At 39.1% G+C, this 25,154-nt stretch overlaps 1 protein-coding gene across 2 annotated transcripts; it reads right to left on the bottom strand.

Annotated features, from left to right (window-relative positions):
- Positions 1-1,043: 1,043 nt before the first annotated feature.
- On the bottom strand, positions 1,044-23,878 carry THOC1 (THO complex subunit 1). 2 transcript variants are annotated; one of them, XM_075023095.1, is made up of 21 exons: positions 23,719-23,878; positions 22,705-22,778; positions 22,543-22,603; positions 21,761-21,827; positions 20,588-20,706; positions 19,273-19,321; positions 18,669-18,764; positions 18,255-18,379; positions 17,717-17,790; positions 16,994-17,102; positions 15,658-15,789; positions 14,204-14,304; positions 12,269-12,335; positions 12,043-12,093; positions 11,335-11,405; positions 9,936-10,031; positions 8,936-9,001; positions 5,473-5,556; positions 5,092-5,239; positions 3,543-3,621; positions 1,044-1,523 (listed from the first exon to the last, which is right to left on the bottom strand). In XM_075023095.1, exons 1-21 carry the CDS (start codon positions 23,809-23,811, stop codon positions 1,228-1,230), a joined length of 2,058 nt encoding a protein of 685 aa, XP_074879196.1. In that variant the 5' UTR covers positions 23,812-23,878; the 3' UTR covers positions 1,044-1,227. The 2 variants fall into 2 exon arrangements, with proteins under 2 accessions (XP_074879196.1, XP_074879197.1); XM_075023096.1 differs by having other exon boundaries at positions 1,046-1,523; positions 18,297-18,379; positions 23,719-23,877.
- Between the last annotated feature and the right edge of the window lie 1,276 nt (positions 23,879-25,154).

The following is a 25,154-nucleotide window of genomic DNA, read 5'->3' as shown; positions in this document are numbered from 1 at the left end:
GTTAAGAGTTAGGCTGTATTATTTCCAATGTCTGTCCCATGGATCAGCCCATACCAACTTTCACTGAAGCACCCAGTAATCAAGTTCCTAATAAATGCCGTTAAATCTAAAGAGGGGGATCAGGCACAAAGCTGTCCTCAACAGCTCTGTAGGCAGGAACCTGCCTCCCAGCTGGTAGCAAACCACCCTGGAAATTAACAGGTACAATGTAGTAACTGAAACAATGCAGAGAAAAGTCCTGTAGTATGTAGTTTTCCAAATAATCAGCAATTAAGTTTTACTGAATGACACAAATTCTACAGGAAATCACCACAAAAGAAGTTGTAGGTAGCTATACCACCACAAAAATCTCTCACTTCTTGAGGAAAAACAGATCTAGCTACATGCAACAGCTTGTACTCATCAATAGAGCTGTATCCTTAAAAGGAAACCAAGTGTCACTTCTTCACAGTGAACTGGGACAAAAAAAATTTACCTTGCTTATCATGATTCAGGGGAGTTCTTAAATAGCCAAACATATGCAGAGACTAAAGTTAATCACTATTAATAAAAACAAGCATGGAAGCCTCTCCCGACTATTGACTGTCAAGGCCTAGAGAGAACCAGTTCTTCAGCAGGAGAGCCAATGGACTGCAGCACCCCTCCAAGGACAGCAGTTCTTCACTGAAAGTGAATATTATAACTTGGATCTCCATGACAACTGTTACCTTCTCAGAGTGGAATCACTCACAAACAGGTATGTTTTGATGGTCTATAGCTCCCTGCCACCCCAAGCGATGACATGGAAGTCCTTTGCACCTACTTATGCTCTGAGAAACCACCCAGCAGCAGCAGGGTCACAGAGACCACCAGATGCTCTGTCCAACAGGATCCACCTGAGCTCTGCTGATGCCAAACCCTCCTGCTGCAGGCTGCACAGGAAGCAGCCTTGACTCTCTATTCTTCCCTTTTACCTTTCCACCATCCAAGGTGAAGCTTCCTATTTCTGGATCAGGATGACTAATCCTTTTCTCAGAAAATCTGGACAACTGAACAATGTTATTAAAAAGTTTTATTGTTTATTGAACATAAAATACCTATCAAAAAATCTATCACCTAGCAACGATAGTCACAATTAACAACAACCACCAGCAAAATAGTCACAATTAACAATGATGACAACAGCCAGAACAGTCACAATTAACAACCACCACCACCAAAACCAAACAAGTTAGCATGTGAAGTGTGTTAGCTGCTGCTTTCAGTGTCGTTGGTTAGGCTTTCTGCAAGGTCACTTAACCCAGCTTTGTTCAGTGCAGTAATCAGATTCTCAGGGGTTGCATGTGCACCCTCCTGATCCTGCCAGGCAACCAGCAGCTGCTTAGCTCTCATCTTCAGGTCCTCACTGTCTGACTCAATCTGCCGTATATCGGAATCCTTCATTTCCAAGTAGGGGGCCAAGGCCTTCCACTGCTCCCCAAGCCTTGTCGCAAATGACTCAATTTGTTCGCCCGTCATGGCTTTGTCCCGTTGTACCTCTGGACCTGGAGACACAAAAAAAAAAGTGTGAAAGAATCAGCGAGACACAGGGAACGTGTCCAGATACTGCAATGAATCTTCCCTGATCTGCCCCATTTTAAACCTCCTATTTATTTACTAACAGACTGACTTACACCTTTCCTTTAGTTGTTAAAACCTACTCAAGACCTCTGAGAACAGATGGAATTTTACAGATGTATTACCTGGGTTTCAAGAAGAATGTCCCTTATTGCCCATGATAAAGAAAATTGATTTTCATGTTGTTATCTCCTGTTTGATTGAGAGAGAATTGCTAAAACCTTAAGTATATCAGAACTGCCCCCTCCAAATGAAAACAAGGATTTTGACAGGCAGCCTGCAATTTTCAATACATGAGTCAACTATGATATTAAAGTAAAGTGATCTTTAACATTTAATTGTCTTTTGGACTTATCTTAGTCACTTTACTCAAGAGTTAACCCAGGTAAAAAATAGTTTGCTTTCCTTTTACTGAGTTACTAAAGCCTCATGTTCCTATTAGCAGCAGGACTGTGAATAGGATAGTAACTTCAATAGGTAGTCAATACTTAAAGGAATTTTCTGTCATTCTGGCATCAAGATAAAAGACATGGAATACTGTGTTCTGCTGAGAACACAAGTGCTGCAGTGATTAAAACATCACTTGTCATGGTCTACAATCTATGGCTTACCACCTATGTTTATTACATGCTTTTAAAGAAAAAACCCTAACGACTGCATTACACATAATTACTGCATAGAAATTAATCATATCCTTAGTTTTTAGTAAATATCTCACCCTCATGCCACCTGAAGAGCCAGCTGGCATGGAGTGGAAGTTTCAACTCTCTCCAGTGCTTATCAGTCACACTCATTTATCCGAGCTAAACTCACTACATCAAGGGGAAAAGGATGGACAATCACGAACAAAACAACAAAAACACTCCAATCACTTCCCTTATTTCTAAGCACAATGTTGTATAGCGGACTACAACTCTGCCATCTTGGCTTTAAGACAAGATGTAAAGAAAGATGTAAAATCAACACAGTGAAGCTCTGAAGGCTGCGTCAGGCAGTGTTAAGCTGAAGACGAGAGAACTTCTCCGCTATTGACGGGGAGACTGTGGAAAAGGTCTGGTGCTGGATGCAATAGGGCACTAGAAGAGAGATTCAGAGGCCCACAAGCTGCTTTCCACTAACAGAAAAATCTTTCAACAAAATTACCAGCGGTACCCGGTGTGTGCCTTCCATGCCCTGCACACCCCATCTGCCCATGCTGGATCCAAGAGCTAGCACACAGAGATACAACACACAAGGGAGAAGGTGCTGTGAGATGAACGCATGAATGAGGATGGAAGGCGGCAGACTTACAGACACAGGAGACAGGGAAGGACACTTGGGAGCATGACATACCAAGGTTACAGGCAAGAGGCAAAAATGGATGGACTGGTTCATGGAGAGGAATGAACAAGAGAGAACATTTGTCAGGAAGATTGCTCTTCTCACAGACAAGCTTTTGCCTTTTAAGATATTTTAAATGAAGAGGAAGTAAAGATCTCAGAGTTGGAATATATCCATTTCTGAAAGTCCCATAACTACTCACCCCAGCAGGGGCTAGAGGGAAGCACGTACCCATGGCAATTAAAGGGCAGAAAGAACAGGAAAGCGGGGCGAGGAACACTCAGGTAGGTTTTTACACAGCAATGCTAGCGTTTCAGCTATAAACACCTACTAACACTGTAAACGTACACCACATAGCAGAAAAGGTAGAAAAGGCTCCTAATTAAAGTGCTACTCCAACTCCAACAAGTTGGATGCTTTCAGCGCTGCAGGCCACAAGACTGAGAGGTTGCTACTGGTGCCCTGTGTCCTGAAAAGGCTGCACTTCTTGGTGTGAATGCAGGTTCAAGTTAGGAGCACTGGGGTAACCAGGACTGGTGACCCTCAGTAGAAACTATGATAAAACACAGCTTCTACAATACACAGCAAGAGAGAAACTGAAAAGACTGAGAACATGCAAATCTTACTTTCATTGTTTTCCTTTAATAAAGCATCATTATCTTCCTCATCTTCATCTTCGCCTGTTTTTATTTCTTCAGAAGGAGGCTACAATGAAAGAACTAAACATCACTGGATGAATTTTGTGTTTAAAGAGAAATTTCACAGCTCTGTGATTGTCTCTGGACTGTGTGTTAGGATGGAAAACCTCACATGATCCCATATGAGATTTAAAAATCCCCCAGTCTCCTGTATCCAAACCACCAGTAATAACTGTTCTAATAAAACATACTATTAACTAAAAAACCTAATGAAAGTATCCACTGACTTCACAGGATTCTCTCTTTTTCATAGTAACGACAACTAAGTATTACATACCTAGTTTTATTACTTACTTTAAAAAAACCAAACAACCAACTTTCTATGACACCACTAGCAGTAAACTTTTTTCATTCTTCTTCACTATTTTTACTCCTCGCTCCAAAATTCCTCAAAGTTTTCTGTACTTTCAAACTTCTTAAATGTGGCAAATATGCAAACAATAAACTTTTTACTCTCTGATTTAGCTATTGATCAGCCAAGATGAACAAAGGGCTTCCTCTTTTCCTACATTTCAATCACAGGCCTTATCTCTGTATTTGTTTCTTGCCACAACATTTGGTACATGACAGTAGTACTATCAGAAATATTACATAAAGTGATACCTTAATATATTAAACAGCTCTCCCCTCCCAGTATTTTTTTTTCTAAAATTGCTATTAGCATCTAGTTAACTCTGATGGCTGAACAAACAAAAAAGCTATGTATTACAATCCAACCTTTACACCTCAGTAGTTTCACATTACAGACAAGGAAGGTCTCAAATATGGAAGCATGGGTTCATATCCACAAGAAATTGCTGGGTTGTGTGCTAAGTCAAAGGTTTAGAAAATGCTCCCTTTTCCCAACTCCTAGTCTCTCTTATCATTGTGTATAAAGTGATCTGAAAGACACCTCCCTGGCCTCAAATTTGTACATGAAAGGGTTAAAACCTTAAATTTACAGCTCCACAAGGTCTATTTTTCTTTACATATTTTAAAAGTCAGGAAGCTGATAGAAGAGCTCTGGTAAATCTTGCTGTAAAGCTCTGGTAACACTTAGCACAGTATCTTCAGCTGTACACCCTGTCCCTTTTACTGCCATCCCAGTAGCCACAGCTACTGATATTCATAAGCCCTAACACTGGCTTACACCTTCAGTAAAAGTGGTTTGCACCGCAACATGAGACCCAAGCAGCTGGGTACAAATATATTCCTGTCTACCAACCCAGCAGAAAAACTTGGGATTGCCACAGCTGTTTGGTCACAGAATACAAGGCAGAGCTCAGCAGTTATTTGGCGAGCCAATGTTATTCAGTTTCGTGTTACTGGGATCTTCATCAATTAGACCAATTTCACTTGCAATTTTTACTTTACAAGCTTTTCTTCCCCCCTGTATTTTTTTGCTCCCCTCCCTCCCCATGTACCAAATGGACTGCAGAGAGACAAGCAGGAAGTCAAATGAATTCAGCATTTATTATTGTAGGATAATATTACTTACAGGCAGCTCCTTGGCTAATTTGATTACCATATTTTCTAGATATTCAGGTAAACTCTTGAATTGTTGGTTTGTTGGCTGGAAGAAGTGGGGACTTCTGCGTGCTAGAAGTCTTAATGCTCTCCAGCCATAGTTAGAATTGTTCACAGCCCTATAATAAAATACAAGTTTGGTTGGTAACAGTCTGTCATCTATAAAAGCACAGAAAAAGATCTGCGTAATTTCCTGATTGCAATTTTGGACAGAATTATATTAAAGTTTCTTGTACGTTACTAGATTCCTGTACAGATATTAACAATACAGAGAGAGAACAGTCTGTCTTCTTTAACAATCCAAACATGAAAGAGATCGAAATAAAGCAAAACACGACAAAAATTAACATACTTGTACTTATTTTCAACCATGTTTTCAGGATCTGCTTGTTCAATAGCTTCTTCAAAAAATTCCTCTAACGTTGGCATATATTCCCTAAAAAATAAAACAAGGAGCTTTAATACTCCTCAAAATCTACCCTAAAATATCTGGTTTTCAGTTCCTTCATACACATCTCAAATTTATCCACAGAAGAAAAAAAAACCCAAACCCAACCTACTCAAACTTAACAATTGCAAATAAGCAAAGAATCTGTTTGATACATGTTGCTGTAAAATTATTTACTGCATAACCACTTAAGCATACCAGTAGTTGCTAGCACAGCCTATTATATGTATTTAAACCTTCTGCCATACCAAAAGGTGACATGAACATCTTGTCAATAGCATTTGGTGAAAAAGGACTATGGGACCTAAGAGAAGAATTTTGGCAATAAGGAAATGAGACTTTCATAAAAATACCCCTAACAACTGACTGTGCTCAGGAGTCTAAAATGGTTGTTAGTTTTGTGCAATTTGACAGGACAGGATAGTAAAATGTGGCTTTTTTAACCCCCATTTCAGTTTCATCTGCTACCAGAGAAACCTAGACTACTATTACTCCCCAATTTCAATTATTTACAATCACTAATTTCATAGGGGGGAAAATATTAGGCAGCTTAATGTTGTGTTGAACAATCCCATCTTAGTGGCTTCCTGACTTGCTCAAGTACATGTTCATTTCACCCCCCATGGTGATTCTTGTACCTTCTGCTGAAGGTACTTCAGTTAAAGTACATTCAATACAGGTCCAAAGTCTACAGGCATCAGCAGAATTTGTCTGAAGTGGACTGAAAAGCATCTGAACTCCTGGATTCAAAGAGATGTGATCAGTGGCATGAAGTCCAGCTGGCGGCCTGTCACTAGCAAGTGCCAGGGCTTAATACTGGGGCTGGTACTATTTAGCACCTTCATTACTGACCTACTGATGATGGGACAGAGTGCACCCTCAGCAAGTTTGCAGACAATGTAAAACTGGGAGGAGTGATTGACAGACCAGAGGGTTTTGCTGCCATTCATAGAGACTTCAACGGACCATGAGGCTCCTGACAGCCAATTCCTCTGGAGTTCAGGAAAGGGAAATGCCAAGTCCTGCCCCTGGGGAGGAACAACCCCAGGCACCAGTACATGCTGGAGATTGACTGGCTGGAAAGCAGCTTTGCAGAAAAGGTCTTGGTGGACAACATCATGAGCATGAGCCAGCGATGCACCCTTCTGGCAAAGGTGGCCAGTGGCATCCTGGGCTGCATTAGGAAGAGGGTTGCCAACAGGTCAAGGGAAATGATCCTTTCCTTCTATTCAGCACTGGCAAGATACATCTGGAGTGCTGGGTCCAGTTCTGGGCTTCCCAGTGCAAGTGCTTTCCCTATGCAAAAGGCTGTGCATGGACAGAACATCTGACATCCAAGCAGAGGCTGAGGGAGCTAGGACCATTTACTCTGGTGAAGAGAAGACTCAGGGGCAGTAAATAAATACCTGATGGGGCAGTAAGGAAGAAAGAGTCAGACTCGACGTTACTCAATGAAAGTACAAGCAGTGGCCGGCACAAATTAAAATACTGGAAATTTGACTTAAGCATCAGAAAAAAAACCTAAACCACTTTTCTGTGAGGGTGGTCAAACACTGGAACAGGTTGGCCAGGAAGGCTGTGGAGCTTTCACTCTTGGAGAGACATTCAAAACCTGACTGGAGAAGGTCCTAGGCAACTTGATCTAGTTGACTCTGCTTTGAGCAAGGGGGTGGACTAGGTGATCTCTACAAGTCTCTTCCAACCTCAGCACTTCTGTGATTTAAAAGACAATATTTGTGGTTCATAGGGGACATATTAAAAAGGTGAAAGGGATGTTTCTGTTCTTAGAACAGCTAGCGGTTGCTTCTGAAAGGTATTCAAACCAGTACATAAGGAACCATGACCTAAAAAAATAACAGAAATATTCACAGTGATCAGGACAGTTTGCTGCTATTAACACTACAAGCAAGAAATACAGATTACTTAAGAGCTGTAGGTACTGTGAGCCAAAATTATGTGGTGCAAAGCAAGCTCATAATGATCTGTATTTCTCCTACCTAATGTTTGACAGAGACATATCTGCTTCTACAAGGGAACCTAGTGATCAGTTGTGGGAGTAGAAGCACACTGGTCTACAAATTCACATTAGTTTTATTTTGAAAAACACATTTTGCCCAGGAAAGCAGTGCCCCATGCATGTTTAAGTGTGGTATTATCACTGACTATGGGAACCAAAGCCAGCATCTTGAAAACCCATCTGATTTAAATCCTGCTATATTTGGCATTATGCAAAAACTTATTAGAGTTTTTATCCCAAGAACAGCTATGTAAAAAGAAGACAGGTAAGGAAGTATTACCCCATTTGAATGAAGACATGGGGAATCAAAGCAAAAAGTTGCAGTCACTTGACCACGTTCAGTCACAAAGTCTGTAATAAAACTTGGAAATGAATCCAGATCCTCCAGGATCTTCTCTTTCCTGTTTACCATGGCATGCAATTTTCTTGGTTTATCTCCATTTGTTTAGTTTCAGGTTTTTTTTTGTTTGTTTGAGTGAGTTTATTTATTTAAAGAAGTTGCAGCACAATACAATCATGCACAGGGAATCAAAAGCTTTGTTTCCAAACACAGCTCCACTGTGTTTAGCCCTTGGCCCAGTAAAGTCAAGTATCCTGTCAGAAGCCTTCCTGCACATCCCGGCCTCACAAGAAAGGAAGGCACTCCTCTGCAGAGCTCTCAACCTCTGGAAAAGCAATTCCTTCACTCAGGACACCTGCACAGCTAGCACCTCTCCTCAGGCACCAAGCCTTTGCAGCTACCCAGCCTTTGCAGCCACTACTAGCAAAGTTCTCTTTGGGAACTGTCCCATTCCTTTTCCAAGTTTTCATACTAGGTACCATGTCTGCACAAAAGGGGATTATGCTATCTTAAACAAATAGAAAGTTACGTAGCAAAGTACATTTTCAGTATTTTCTACAACTGTGCAAGCGGAAGGATAACCAATAATTGTATTTTTCTGCATCTGCACCACTAGTAGATCCTGTATGCACTGGAACAATGCCTGCTAGCCAATTTCCTCTTATCTAGTATTGTTCAAAGCACATGCCTGCTTGAAAATCATAGCTAAACAGCATGCTAACTTCATTAGAGCCAGACTTAGCAATCTTACAAAATGGGGATTTCCATCTGGGTTTTAGCTTAGATTTTACTTTACTAAGCAATGAAAACACTAGTGAAAAAAACCGTAAGGAGATTTTAAGACAAAGATTCGTACAACCAACTTCTCTCAAGACACAGAGTTAAACAGCATACCATATGAGATCATCTTGTATACTTTCCTTATACCGATTTTCCAATAACTGTAATTTCACGTGCAATTAGAGTGCTGAAAGTTAGCTTTAGACAACAATGTATCATCTTTTACCTACCTATTCTCAGATTTACAAGCTTCCATGTTATCAGGACATAAATTCCAAAGGCGGGTCAGTTCCTCACTGAAAAGAGAAGCATAAATGCATATGAAACTCCACATTCATCATTCTATCATTCCACACTCCATCATTCAAAGACAGACACACGAAACAACGCTACAGAAATTCTCACCCCAGAGCCTTTATAATAAAGCATATCATACGAGCTTTGTGATACATACATATTAGGAATTACCAGAAATTACAGAAATTTTATCTGATGTTGCAAATTAGGAAAATTATGTATTAAATTTCTATTATAATCTCTTGCTGATCTATGGTCAGAAACAGTAACAAACTCTCCTTCCAAACTAGCTAAGGTCAGGCTATTTTGTTTTGATAAATGAAATAATTTACCACTTTCTTTTTCAGAAGGGACATTTTACTAAACACTCAGCACAAGGTCTTGAAGCTCAAGTTTCCACATCTAGGTTGGGTGAACTGTTAGAATGAATAGCCTATCATTCCTCCTAAAGGAGGAAGTGAAAAAATGCAGCACTTAGTGTCATGCAAAATATGGCATTTTTATCGGAGAGGACATATCAGGAAGAATTCTTCGCCCCAGGGATAAAATACCAGTGGGTGTTATTTTGAAACCCATGGCACAGATAGATTTTAAGCAAAACCATAAGGACTACAAAAGTATAAAAACTGATCCAATGAGTACAAACCACTGATTTTCAGCCTGTAACTTACAGACTATTTAAAAGGGATCTACAAGAGATGACTATAAGGAAAGGAAGCCTACTGCAAGTTTTAAAAGAACTGACATATCCCTTGGCTGTTCTTTCCTGGCAGTTGCAAAATGAGGATGTTTGAAAATTATTGACTAGAAAGTACAGTCAGTGGCAAAAAAACCAAAAACAAAAACAAAAAAACCCAACCAACCCACAAAAACCCCCAGACCAACTAACCAACCAAAACCCAGAAACCCTGTAACAAAAAAAATTCAACATACTTCCCCATAAGGATTTTTTTGTTTGGTCCTTTTCCTAAGAAGTCCTCTGGAGCTGGCCTCTTTCTCACAGGCCTCATTGGCTTAGAATCTGGAGGTCTAAAGAAAAAAAAAAATCTTCTCTTCAGTATCAAACCAGTAACATTCAGAGAACAAAATTAAGCCACTTCACTTCAGCTGGTGACGAGTTTAATTATGATTAATGTATTCAGAAGGAGTGGGATTCCAGGAATGGAACAAGGGAGTGGGGGAGAGAGAATGTAAAGTAAGGAAAAGTATTTGCCAAACACCAGCATTAGTTCACTCACAAATTTAAAGGTCTATCAGAGTCCTGATATAGAAAAAGAAGTAAATCATGTTTATGCCAGCAGCACATACTTAGTATGATCTACCCTGCTGCTGGGATCATCTGTTCTATGATTGTAAGTTTTCTTTCCCAAGGTGCATCTGATTTCATAGGATCAGAGAATGGAGATCCCAGACCACTGAGGCTAGGGTAAGACCTACCCAAGCTGAAACTCTGGCTGAGATCTAAAGGAGGAGACAGAACATTTGTAAAAGTCAAATTTCATAATTTTACTTCTCCCCACCTCCCAATAGTAATTTCTCTCTTCTCACAGCCCCTCTTCCTTTTTTGCAAACAGATGAAGTCATGAAAAGGTGGCTCCACCTGATCCCTCCATAAAAGGAAATCTTCAAAGAGAGATTGACCCAGCTGCTCCCTACCACAAAGAGGCTACAGTCTGTGTGTAGAATAAATAAGGATGGAAGAGGAATGTTTGGGCACCACCTCAAGACAGTCAAGTAGACATATGGAGTCAAAGTTCAAGTTTTGTCACTAGTTAGTAACTAATAACACAGGAAACCTTTCAATGGCAAAAGCCACCTAATCATAATTTCCTTTCAGGTAAGCAATCACCACCAAGTATCAAACCTAACAAGGTACATAAGAGGAGAACTGTTACACAAAACTCCAGGTATGCTGCCCCACCAAAGCCTTAACACCAAAGGCTTCATTAGAGGCAATCCAAAACAGTATAGAGAAGTCAGGCACTAACTTCTTGAACCTAGCATCTGCTGAAGGCAGGAGGGGAGACAACATGCTTCAGTCTCCTCAGCCACTGGATCCTTGGTATTAAGAGAACAAAACATTGCCATGAGACAGTGCGGAATGCTCTCCTAAGACCCCGCACATACATAACCACCGCTTCACTAACATACTGAAGCCTTAAGAGTTCTGGCAGAAATCTAGGGGCCTTCTGCACACACAGAAGGGACATTCTTCTATGCAAATCTTAAGTTGTGTGAATCATTAATGTTCATATACATTGTGGGTACATATTCTGAAGTTGAACCACCATTTCAAACAAGCAACAGCAAGCTTCTACTTCATAATAGTTACCTTTCTTTCACAAAGCTTGGGCAGCCCTCATTTTTCCATGAGTTCCAGTTTTCTTCAGTATTTAATATATGCTAGAGAAACATAATATTGCACATTATTAGGGTCATAATCACCTTCAGAGTTGACCCCAAAGTTTTTAATTGAGCTATTACAATTAAAGAGAAAACTTTGTTATTTTGTATTTCAGCCACTATTTTGAAGGTCATCAGTATAATCTTAGGCAGCTGGTTTAGTTTATTCAAAAATAGTGTAGCTCCTCTCTTCAATAATTGTGGGAAAGGCTTTATTTCTCCTTTTCTAAACAAGAAAATAGAGGCAGCCAAAGAAAAAAATGAAAGCAAGATGACAACTTTTTTTTTTTTTAATTTCCACTTGCATCTTATTGCTATGTCTCTGGGCACAGCACTCCTTTCTGTAAAGACTTTTAAAACTTTTTTTCCCCCAATAACCACTGTCTCCTGTGTGTACACATGCACATACATGCACATTTCCAATTTCCATTTCTCCCCAGGAGAAGGAAGAAAAGGACATTAATGAAAACATGAGAAAAATGTGACTACAAAATAAAAAGATGTTATGAGACATTTTTTACTGAGATGAGATAAAAGTTCTCGGACATGACATCTATGTTCCAAAAGCTAGTTTAAAACAATACTGCTTTTTTATGCTCTATATAGACTTTATTCAGACAGGCACCAAAGTACTTACCTCTACCATTTTTGAGAATCTTTCCCCATCTGGAGGATTTTCTGAAAGAAGCTATGATTGGGAGGGAGGAAAAAAGTTAACTTTTTGCATTATATTTGTACAGATACAGAATACATAGAAAAAAACCCAAAGAAAATGGTGGTTACTGCTTCAAAGGTCACTGATACAGCATTACACAATAAATATTTTTCCATGTAATTTTTATAGAAGTATCTACCGTACCAACCTGGTAAACCGCTTTTGTAGTATCTTCAATCCAAAGAGACTGTTCATCTGTTAGAACATAGTTTGAACTGGAATTGGAAAAAAAACCCAAAACCAATGAAACAAAAATCAACAAAAAAGTGTCATTAAATCAGCTCTATTTTCTTTTTTTTTTCTTTTTTTTTTTTTAAATTTGAAGAGTTTATTACACACCAAAACAGTGCTGAGGACACATCATTTACACTACATGCTTTCTGAGGGTCGTTAGAAGGGATCTGAAGAAAGTAGTTTGATGTGCTCTGGTCTGGTCCCATGGACTGACCACTCATTAGTTTGTGGAGTTAATTAGATGTGCTTGTGGAATATACTTTCAGGTTTAGCTTCATCCAATAGCAAGTCCATTTGCATGATTCAAGATCACACCAAAGCACAGCAAGTGGGTGCAATGAAAGGCTTACTTAAAAAAAACAAACCCTCTCCTAACCCCAGCTAAAGCAGTACTGTAGACAAACTATAGTAAAAGAAACAATCTACCAGCTGTATACAGAACACAGACCTTGAATACCTCAAAACATGAATTCTATATAGCATAACCTGAAGTCTTTAAACAAGTTGCTTGGTACATCTAGAATTATAATGCAATCAGTAAGTAGAAGTGAAAAGAAAGGAACACAGAAATAAATCCAACATGGTCTACTTCATTCCCAAGCAGAGACCAGAACTTTTTTTAAATGCATTAAAAATCAGATGAGAATCTAATATTTGTTTTTCACTAGTTCAAGAAGAATCCATTTGAAGTATAACTATTAACAATGCATTTACAGTGTTCCAAAGCAATGTAACAGCAACCAGCTTCTTATGAAGCACTAGGTACCTTAAGTAGCAAATACAAACATGATAATGGCTAAGTCAATAACATGAGAAAGACTTTTAGAACTAGCTTCTCTTAGTTAATAGGATATAAAAAAGCTCATCTTTTTTAAGGAAGGAAATAATAAGTATTATTTTACAACAACTGCACCAAGTGTTATACTATACCATTTATATGTCACACCATCCTTGACCACTAATAAGAGTGCTTTTAATGAACACTTCAATGAACTGTCATTCAAATGACTATCACCTCCACCGGACTGAACTGCAATTCAGAACACATGAATTCTATTCCTCCTCTGCCACTGGACTGCTTTGGTAAATAATCTATAGAATGAGGATAATGATCCTAATCTAGTTTGCAAAGTTCTTTGAGATCTGTTTATAAAAAGCAGTATATTGCAGGTGAAAGACAGCTGCCTTAAATGTTAATCATTACGTGCACATATGATCAAGGGCACAGGAAATAAACAGAGAGTTAGGATTTTCTTCAGCATAACATTAGAGACTAGGATAATCACCGCCGTTATTTTTTGCTATTTTAGACAGAATTCTGTGGCACACTAGGAAAAACAAATCAGCAACCAATGCCATATTTCAGAGTCAATATAGATTCCAAATGATGCCACATACAAGCTTGCATTGGTCTAACAACTAGCAGCTGCCAAAGATAATCCTTCCCTCTCATGGCTGGCACTCACCTTAAGCATGCTTTAGTGGCCTCTACTTCTCAGAGACCCCACTCAACTCGCCAATTTGACAGAAAACTAACTCTGCAAAGACCAGCAGAGTGGGTTTTTGCTAGTTTAGTAAACTGCATAAATTTGAGTGAGTCTAATGAACACTAGAGCCACTGCAACAGATGGCAAAGAATCACACAGAGAGGAGCAGAGAAAGGCAAGAATGAGACCTCTGCTTTGCTGCTATAAAATAACTTCAGCCACATCCTGTATTTACCAATCCAAGGCCCTGCAAGTTTCACAAGAACCTTAGAACAAGTAGGCATAAACTCCTTTAAAATATTTTGGGTTATCTCCAAGTTCTTAGCTCCTTATCCCCAAAACACAATATATTTCCACATTACCTTTTAAATTTGACCTGTCCCTTTAGATACTGAAATAGTATTAAGTACTGCAACAAGATGTGACGGCGAAAGTTACTGTCACTCAGCTGTAAATCCATCAGCTAAACAACAACAACAACAAAAAAGAATTACACGTTAAAGAGACTAAATATGTGTAAGTGAAAAAAAATCCAACAAATGTTTTCATATAAACTCCATGGAGACTGTTTTTACAACAAGATGATGGTAAGTCATTACAAAAGCTCTATTCGGTACCACCTATACTTTCAGGACAGTGCTTCACAAGGTACTAAGATGGGTAAACTGTCATCTAGCACAATTTAAGAAAGACCAGCAAAATTTCTAATTAAATCACTTTTTTAAAAGCATGAGGAACTGTTTGTAAAAGTATCCCTAGATTTTTAACTAGTTTCGTACTGCTGAATTTAACAACATTCACTTTGAAGTGAACAAGAATTTGGAAAAACAAATATTCAAATATTTCAGTAACTGAAGGACAGCTTGCTCCCTTCTCTCATGAACAACTGGCTACAATGTAAGGATACAGTTACCACAGAAGCGTTCACTCTCATCAACAATTGCACAGTGACTCACTGCTTGGTTTCTACCCTATGTGCTGCAGCATGATACATCATACAAAGGGAGCATTTGAAGATTCTTTAAAGAAAAAGGCCTTTGACTACTGGGTGTTAATTAAGCAACCAGTTCTGTATCTTCTATACTATTTTATTTTAAAATTGTCAATACACAGGTCAAAGGCTTATGATGAATTTACCTACTCTTCTATCCCATAAAGAGAAAACTCATGCTGCGCTGAGACTTGCTTTCTGTCATCTATTAATGCATGTATTTAAAAGTTAGTTACATATTATTCCAAAATGAAGACAACAATTTTAGAATTAAATTCAATAGAGCATTGTATTTTTGACTTAATATCAACAGAATTAAAAACTCTCAAGATTTTTTTCAAAGCAATTTTAAACAAGACCATTATGAGGCAGGAAGTACAGTTAGCACATCATCAGCCAAGTTTTGAAAATGTAATTCTAAAGGCAATAAAAAAGCAAGATTTTAAAATATTTACTCTCTTCTAACTTCCCTTTCTAAATGTAACAGTACAAATCAAATGCAATACGTCAGCTTTATTGCAGACTCTTATTCTAGAAATAGAAGTCCCTCAATCATCAATTAACAGAGGCCATCCACAAAGAAAGAATAAAATAAAAAAAAGAACAGAATAAATCTATCTAAATCAAGTGATCAAACAGTGTAATGGGATACCCAGAGAAACTGTGCAGTCCCTATTTGCAGAAACATTCAAAATCCAACTGGACATAGCACTGATCAACCTGCTCTAGCAGAGAGCTTTGAGAAGGGAAGTTAAATTAGACACAGGTTCCTTCCAACCTCAATTAGTCTGTGATTCTGAGGAAAAAAAAAAAAAAATCACATACCTTTTCACTAGTTAGGAACTTTGCAAAATATACATGTTCTCCTCCTGTTTTTAATTCTTCCAACTTTTTTCGGGAAGCCTGAGTGTCATCCAATTTGTAACTTTTGAAAACAGCCAAAACTTCTTCTGAGTACTATAAAACAAGAGTTACTTGCCACATGAAAATAACACAAAAACTCTGTAGTTAGATAACTACACCAGACTCAGTGCCAAGCAAGTGAAATAATTTGGAAACTTGCTACCAGCCAGTCGAAACAACCCATTTACCACCAATATATAAGGGCTTCTCTGAACACAACAAATGACAGTGAAAGCGTTACTTATCATTTCAGAACATCTAAAAATTTGGAGCATTCAAAATGTGCTAAGAAAAACAATGTTGCATGTTTTGAACAGTGTACAATTGCTTTGTTGTTTACATGCTACAAAGAAAAAAGGTCCACATGACAACAGTGCTATATTCAAACTCAATTTAAGTTGTTCAGAATGAAAGGTACATCAGTGAGAGTCAAAATTGCAGTGCTGCTCGTCAAAAAAATCAGTTCACAGCCTTAAAGCTGCAATGAAGAAAAACTAAAAAATTGCATCTGAAAGACTTAAGCCTGGCCTTGTTCAGTTTTTCTGAACCACATGTGGGTTTTTTTTTGTTTGTTTGTTTTTTTGACAGCTGAGAATGTATATACCTCATTAACTAGATTTATATTAGAATGTCTCAGCAGATGTTACTTCTTATTACCAGAACACAGAGAATAAAGATTAAAAAAACCCAACAGGCTTCTTGCTATTAAATAAACACTGAGTGACAAATCGTGAAGAAACAGTAGCTTAACAATAAATCGTCCTCAACATTCATACTAAGCAAAATCGAAGCAACTGGCTCAAGCGAACATTCAAGTCATTGCTTCTATAAGGAGATTTGCTTTGTTAGGAACCTATCATCATCTTACGATCCCCCTGGGATCAATATGACTATTCAAAAGTAAGATCTAGGACTAGGTGAAACTGTTTATCCTCTTGGGAGGGGGAACTCCAAACCCACAAGTTCTCCTTTTTGCAGCTGATAAGTCACAAAAAAGGTACTTCTGACATTGCAATGTAAGAAGTCTTTCTGTTATTGACTTACACAAGTTTTATTAGGGGATTTACAGTACATCTTAATATACTGTTTACCGTCAAAGGCTCACTTTAGAAAACAGCAAAACGCATTTCCTCATGCACTATTATTTTTCAATGACATTAGCATGTGAACTGTTCTATGCTTATGCAGTCACTCTCCTACTTGTGTAAACAGTGATTTTAACTTAGGCTGAATGGATGAAAGCACAAACTCAGATTACCTTAAGAAAAGTTTTCCATGAGACCTTCTCATAACACTGCACAGGATTTCTAAAATAATCTTGAAGTGACCAGAATTTTCTATACAGGTTATAATCTATTGGAATGGAACTGGGGAAAAAAACAAAAACAAAAAACCACAATATTGAAAACGATATATTAAATTCAAGTCCACTCAGGAATTTGCAATTCCAGAAGATATCATTCATTTTGTAAGTGAAATAATGAGTGAATAGCAAGCCCTTAGAGAAATCTGCAATTCAGAAATTGTCCCCAAAAAGAGTTTTCCATCCAGTCTATTGTTACTTCCTCACCATAAAAGCAAAAATAGTAAGAAAAAGGGCTCTTAGGAGTTTTTCCACCATCTGGGGAATGAAGAGGAGCACAGCTTTTTCTCCTAAAAGCATATACAGCATGTACTAAGAATCCCTGAATACCTCTTACAAGAACAAGTTTTATCAAGATAATTTGGAAAATTGTCAAAAAGACAGAATAGCAGTGGTTCTCAGCCAGGGTATGCAACTTTTTCCAAATATCTGTAGATTTCTTTCTTTTCCAGGCAGCTCCACTTAAACCGATTAAGACACTGTTAGATTGTATGCAATCTTGAGAAGGCAGGAGATAAGTAGAATTCTGAGTACAACATTTAAGGATATTTCCCAAACAGCTCCTTCCTTTCACTTTGTAAAGTTTTATTTCAACTTTTAAAATTGCTGTAAGCTCACCAACTTGTTGGTGCTTCATCATCTCCCATTTCACCTTCTTCTACGTCCATTCCTTCTTCTCTCTCCTCAGTGTGCTAAGAGGAAAAAAAAATAATTTAAAACTTATACAAATGCCACTATAACTTGCATACAGTTTTCAGAGTGTTCTTTATTTTAAAAATTCTATTATACTTTAGATCAGAAAGCTTAAACTGGTAATTCAAGAGATCTCTAAAATTTTATTCCAGTAAAATGCGCAACAAATTCCTGTCTTAACCCCTTACTACACTTTGCAATGGTAGCCTGACTTGTCTTGAAAAAAGCTGAAGGGACAGCTCTATACTCTGTACACTGTGGGGAAAACTTAGTACAGTACGTGACAGTGCTTATCCATCACAATCAAATCAACTTTTTCCCCCTCAAAGTCTGCACAGTTTAATGTACCAGGTAACATGCCTATTTCCAGAATCAGCTTGGTCTGGAAGAGGGACAACCAAATTATGAACATACAGTTCCAAACATTAAGCACAGTAGCACAATCTTGTGCAAACAATCTTACACGTTTACTGCAGAATGAGTGAAAACCAACAGGAATTTTCACCTTCTGTCCTAGAGTGCTCTCATGTTCGTTGGTATTGAAAACAGTGACATTTTCCAGGTTAAACTGACTCTGCAAGTTAAGTCCTGTGAAAAACAAAGGGTCAGTCTTAGAAGTTGTGAAGTTCATAAGTCTGTTCATTCAGTTAGTTCTGAGATGCCGATATTAAAATTCTCAGAAACTGCATTCAAAACTCGTGTTTGAAATCACAATAAATGAAAGTCACTCACCATATTAAATGTACAGACAAGAACTAAGATACAAGTGCAAAGTGATTTTCTCCAATTGGATTTGGACTGCAACCATCAAACTTAAAAGATTCAGCATATTTTGTCTTTGTTAGATGTTAAGTGGATGAAATGCAAAAAATCTCACCTGACTTTTCTGAAAGAGGAAATAATCTAGCCAAGAACAGCTGAATTCTTCCACAGAAGACTGTGTTTTGTGACTTAGATAATCTTCTTAGGAGGTCTAAATATTGTAAAAAGAATATTAGTATTTATCCCTCTTTCAATTTCTCATACGCTAGAATTCAAGACTTGCTAATTACATGACCTACATAGCTAATGAAAGGAAGCTAAGATTTGTAAATTTAAATGCTAGTAACTTCCTCAGATCAGCCATATTTTTTCCAAATGCATTCTACCAATTGTCCTAACATCTTCAACAGCAATAAATTCAAATGAATCCTACTCAAATGCAGCCTCTGATATGGGCCTTGTCATTGCTGAGAAATAAATATTTCTCAGACGTTCTTCTGTAACGACCTCCACTGATGAAGAGATTTCCCTAAGGTCAGAATGGCTTTTACATTAATTGGCAAGACTCATGAATATCTGCTAAGATGAATGATCTGCCTATTAACTTTATTACTTATTGAACACATCTGAATGCAAATCATATTATTAAACTCACTTTCATTTGCTGTGATAGGGAGTTCTTTAATTCCCCACCACCCCCCTGAAAAACTACAACTCACCATTGCACATTCGTAGCAAGTAATTTTTCCCTGCAGAGTAAAATGTATTCTGAAACAGAGTAAAGGTATTTAGATCATTAGGAGATCACAAAACCTTCCTAAGCAGAATTTTAATTCAATCACAAGCCATGAATAAGTATGAGTCATTCCTACTGTTAACTCCAAATTTGAGTGTTCGCTTAAATAAGGGGCAGGTTTCACAAAAAAGCAACATAAAACAAGTAGTCCTAAAAATTCCAAGAAAGCTTAACACACAACATTTAAATCCAGCCTCCACACAGAAAAACCACATGTGACAATGAACTGTAAGAGCAGCATCCAATTTTTTTTTCCTGGAACAGACTAATTTTTTTTTTTTTTTTTTTTTTTTTACACACATTGCCTTTATTATTCCATGCATTATTTATACACAGAAGCAAAGAGCAATACACAAAAGATTTAGAGCATTCACAGTACTAGTAATTTGGCAGCAGGAGAAAGAAATTGCTAAATACTTGAACAAATGATAAAGAACAGTTTGTGAATGTATCAGGGGACACAATGTTATCTGAAACAGAACAGCCTGAATGAATGCCTATGGGAGGTAGTCCTGGTTAGGAAATTCAGGTTAGGAAAACACAGAGAAACTAGAATGCTTTTCAGGTGTTACCAAGGATACTGAGATCCAAGATTTCTTATGATCTTGGAATAAAATGTGGGCAAGTTAGGACTTCTGTCTGAGACCATGAATTCCCTCTTTAATTAACAGCACCTGCAGCACAAGAAGCTCAGCAGCCTATCCCAGCAGCTCTTCTGCTACAGCACCATGGTACAGCAAGAGCATTAAATGGTCACGCAAGCCTCAAAACACCAACTGCTCCTCAAGAGCAGAAATATTTTAGGGCAACATATTCACCACTGTTATAGTCCTGTAATGGAAAGCTCATTAAGGAAGTGACCAAGATGACTTCTTTCCCTGCAAATTGGAGATGGAAGAATCTCCTGCAGCTCTGAGGAAGAAGCTGAATAATAAGTCAAGAGAGAAGCTACTCATACAAATTGTCCATAAGAATTTAAATTTCCAGTTTCTAAATGTGACAAACACTGTATACTGTAGAGAAAGGAGTTAGAAATAAAATATCAAAATTATGATTTCTTTTATTATTAATTTTCTGACCTCTGCTGCCCAGACATTTTTAAGCCTCAAAACAAAATGTGCTCAATGCTACTATTTTAACACAAATAGATACAAAGACAGTTAAAATCTGTTTGTAAAAAAGGTTCAGGTAGACAGAAGCTTTGGTACAAGTGTATAACATTTTGGAAAAATGCCTACCGATTTCCATGTAGCAACATTTTTCTCCACAAAAGTGAAAATTTTATCACACTGATCCAAAGGCAGGCAATCCAGAACATCCCCCAGAAGCACAAAAGGGGTTGATGCAGTGCAAATACCTATGACGAAGAGGGAATACTTTATTCAGCAAATGTGAACTGAAATGCAAAGATGCATGGCAGTTGAGGGACATTATGTTAAAAAAAGAAAAAAGTTCTCCTGGGTTACTACAAATCCTAACAAAAAGCTTGGGCTAAAGCGTGAACTTTCATTGAAGCTATTTCTATATGTACACATATGCAGATGAGCTTTACAAGAGCTTTGCACTAACATAAAACAATAAAGAATAACTGTTCTAAAAACCTCAAAGTCTGAAACAATGTCACATCTCTTTGCAGACTGCAAGTGAACTCTTTCAGACTTCTAAATCCACAGTTAGTTACACTACACACACCCATGAATTTTGAGCGTCTTTCCTCAGTAAAGCACCACTAAAGCAGTGCTCCAAGTCTGTCTACCCACACTCCGCAGTTAGGTAGTGTCTCCATTCCTCATAATCACAGCTCTTGTTATTCTACAGTTCATAAAAAACATATGTAGTTGAGCTATACTTACTAAAACAAACAAGTATTTTATGTGTAATGTGAACAAATAAACAAAGGGAAGAGTGCAAAAACCCTTTCAGAAGGGACTAGCACACTGATTTCTGACACAAGAGACAGATTCAAGTATCTAAAAAGAGACATGTATCGACAGGCAGTATTGGGAGACGAGCACAGATATTCAGAAGTTATTTCTGTCTGCCAGCAACTGACAGAGAAACCTACAAGTCATTTAACCTCTCTGCCTCAGTGGTCTCATCTCTGAAATTATGATGGGAGACTTCTAAGCATTTTACAGGGTGGACAAAGATAGAAAATGCTAATTACGTTTTAACCAAAACCCTACAAATTCCTCTATTAAAAAAAAAAAAAGATTCCAATGCAAATGTCACACATATAACTGAATTTAATTTTATTAGACTTCATTCCTCTCGTGAAACAGACTTAATCACTAGTATAAGGGCCACATATTATCAAAGTCAACCGCTGTAGATGACTTACAACAATCAAGATTAAAAAATTCCCCTAAATGGTCCCTAAAACTGCCAACAGATTTGAGAAAGATGCTCACCTTCTGTGACTCCATTAATAGCAAGAGAAATAATTGCCAGGAGATTTTCACACGGAGCTTTGTTTATCTAAACAAACAAAACAGTGTTAAACTTCTCTATTCTGACCTAAATATATCTAACAAAACTAAAGTTCTTGGTTCCAAGTAGGCATATTTGAAACAAATATTGACATTCAACTTCCCAAAGCTTCAAACAATCTATTAAATCAGACCTGTCAGTTAACTATATGAAGTTTTTATTGAATGAGCAACATTTCTTGACTGCTTCCAGCCATTAAAGACCCTACTATACCTACTGTATAGAGTCATTTACCTCTGAAAATTAATATACCACATGCAACCTTCATTCGAGTAATACCAACAAAACCTTTATTTGATTCCTTTCATCATTCTTTTCAGCTGACCAGCACCTTTGTTACCCGCTAGTAACAGATAACCCACTCCACCCCACACTTGAAGTATAGTTGTAGAATAATGCATATTTATGAACTAGAATTTTAAGATGCAGCAGACTTTCATAAGCACTATGAAGAACTGTTGGAAAAGGCTAAGTCAACACCTCTTACTATAGTGTGGTATCTGTAAAACACTGCCATTCTGTCCTACCTACCAATCTCCTTTAATCATCTATATTCAATGTTAATTAGATAATTTTACATAATTCATGTTTTTAATAAACAGCATTTCCTTACACTAAAGTTGCTGTTAAAGTAATACATTAACTTGCAAATAGAAATTTGAGCTTTATCAAGAGATAAGCTGTAGCAGTTTAAAATACTTACTATTTCTTCTTCTACAATAACTCTAAAAGCTTGATCCAAGGTACACTTCTTTTCATTTTCACTGCAAATGCAAACATTCCACATCAGTTAATAACAACTATTATGGACAAGATTACTAAAAATTATCTGAGTAAGCACCTTTTAAAATCAAGCTGCACTTACCTCCCAGGAATCTGGTTAAATGTGTTCAACAATGGCTTGATACTTTTGTTATTCAGAGCCTCTCTAGTGGATGTCTACCAAAATGTAAAGAAAGAAAAGTTACAAAAGCAGAAGGATCTCCTCCTTCCTCTGACAGTGGACAGAAACACTAAGGAATCTATTTGCCACATACCATGTGTCAGTTTACAAAGAGAACTTTGTAACAAGTAGGGCAAATAACAAGTGCCTAGCTAATTAGGCATGTGAGCCAGCTGAACATCACACCTCAAACCTGGACCAAGAGCGTGGTGAAAATAGTATTTCTAAGCGAAACACAGAGGAATATGCTGTTGTGACCAATACTGCATCTACAGCAGTCCCACAAACACAACTTCACCTGCCCCACAGGCAGGTTATGGTTGTTTGGGACATGACTCCTGCTAACAAGACGGTCTAAAAATTACTGTAATGAAATAAATCTAACGGAGCAAGTGTCTGTGCTTAGACTGCTTCTGCACAAATCCCATCCCCTCGCCCAACAAACTGGGCCGCAAACGGCGGGATCCAGAGGCCTAAGTACACATCCAGCCCCACCTGCTCTGGCAATGGAAAAGCATCATTCAGCAGAGGCGCAAGAGATAAGCGCAGTAAGCTACAGACGTTTTGTTGCTGGGGTTACGCCATAACTTCATTTTATTTTACATTAGTTTTAGTTAACTCAACAGCAGATCGTCCCCTTGGCGGGCTAGGCTGAGCCTGCCGGTATGAAGCCCTGTGCCCCAACTTATGGCGCGTTATCTCGGCTGCGCTGAACGTCCGTTAAAGGAGAGCCCGGGCCCCTCCTCAGCGGGAGTGTCGGCCGGGCCTGCGGGCCCAGGACCGGGCAGAGGCGGCCCGACCCGACCCGGCCCGGCCCGGCCCGGCCGCGCGTGCGGAAGGGGAGGCAGAGCCCCACACCGGCGCAGTCTCCCGCCCGCCCGGTCCGGCTCCGAGCGGCAGCGAGGGAGAGGAGCCTCAACCCCCGCCCAGGCTCACCGTGAAGCGGAGCCGCGCCTCGGGCAGGCTGAAGAGCGGCGGCGACATCGCTCCAACCGAACGACGCTCCGCGGCGCGCGCCGATGACGCCATAGTCCTCCGAACGGCGCGGCGTACATCCTGGGGACCGCCCGCCTCCTCTCCCCGCCCCGGGCCGAGAGAGGGAGCACGGCACGCGGGCCGGCTGGGGGCGTGGCTGCGGGCGGCCGTTCCTGGGCGGTGCCGGCGTCGGCGCCTCGCTCCCTCCTCCCGCCTCCCTCCCTCCTCCCGCCTCGGGCCGAGCGCATGCGCGGGGGGCGGCTGTTGGGGTGGTGTGGTGAGCGCGGGAGCGGGGAAGGAGCTGGCAGCCCGTTGCGTTTGTCAGTAGCATGTTGTCAAAGTGAAAATGACTTTAAAAGGTTCAACGTGTGGGGGAGTGGCAGATGTGGTTGTTGTTTCTTGTGATAGCCACCTCAGAGCCACAGTCTGCCACCAGTTTCAAAGTATCACTGAAGGAAGAATAGGAATTTTTATATCCTTGGTAAAATCAGCTCAGTGCTAACAATTCACAGGTTGAACAATATCATATGGATACCTCCTTCTGAGTCACTTTTGATGGGAGTTTAATCATTGTTTCAGTGGTAAATGTCTGAAATAGCCCTGCAAAAATAAACAAATGTTTATTATGAAATTTGTGATTTTGTCTGGCTCACCTCCTTTAAAGACCACATTTTCTAGCTATCCTAAATAACGGTGGTTCCCAGACTTGGCTGTTCACAGTCCATTTCCAGGCTTGGGATTCTTTGTCTTCCCATGTTCAAGCTTGCAGCTATGAGTTGGGAACCCTTGCTGTGCAGTGTCCAGCCATAAAACCCTCCCAAATATATTCCTCATCGGCCTTCTCCTAGGACTCTCCAGGGCACCTCAAACCAGACTGGAGATATGGTTTTCTCCTAACATTTCTCAATCCTGCTTTCCTTCTTGCTGTCAACGCAGAATCATTTGACTCACCTTCCTTTCCATCTGGAAAAAAACACCCCAAACCAAACCAAACAAACCCCACCCCAACTTTTCTCTTATCAGTTCTGAAATTCCTTAAGCAATCACTGTTATTAAAAACCCAGCTACTTGGCTGAGCCTGGCAGCCCATCCTGGTGATAAATGGCTCTCAAGATTTGTGACTAGCACTAAACAAACCAGTCTAAGTCTGTTTAGACTGTCACCGCGTTCCTGGGTGTGTGGCTGCCCTTAAATCTAAATTCCTCAACACAGCATATCTGTGTTGCAACATCCAGCACAACACTCTCTCCCCTCCCCCCAATATATAATACAGCAAAAGTTTGTCACATATTATCCCATTGTCATATGGAAAATAGCTTTTTAAACCCCAGCCTGTTCTACTTTGCAGTTAGAAATACAGGGACAATTCAGGCACCTAAAGAAAGGTGCCCAGTGCC

This window comes from Buteo buteo, chromosome 3 (genome assembly GCF_964188355.1).
Source record: "Buteo buteo chromosome 3, bButBut1.hap1.1, whole genome shotgun sequence".
Taxonomy (NCBI): Eukaryota; Metazoa; Chordata; class Aves; order Accipitriformes; family Accipitridae; genus Buteo; species Buteo buteo.
Note: the sequence above shows the minus strand (reverse complement) of the source record. Positions and strands in the feature narration are given on the sequence as shown.

Bases quoted from the DNA above. Each gene is read 5' to 3' on its own strand.
- THOC1 (XM_075023095.1), bottom strand. From the start codon at position 23,811: ATGGCGTCATCGGCGCGCGCCGCGGAGCGTCGTTCGGTTGGAGCGATG. The intron at 18,380-18,668 runs GTGAGATTTTTT...TGTTTTTCACAG, and splicing joins TCCTCTTTCAGAAAAGTCAG to GACTTAACTTGCAGAGTCAG. The intron at 1,524-3,542 runs GTAAGATTTGCA...TTGTGTCTCCAG, and splicing joins ATTAAAGGAAAACAATGAAA to GTCCAGAGGTACAACGGGAC.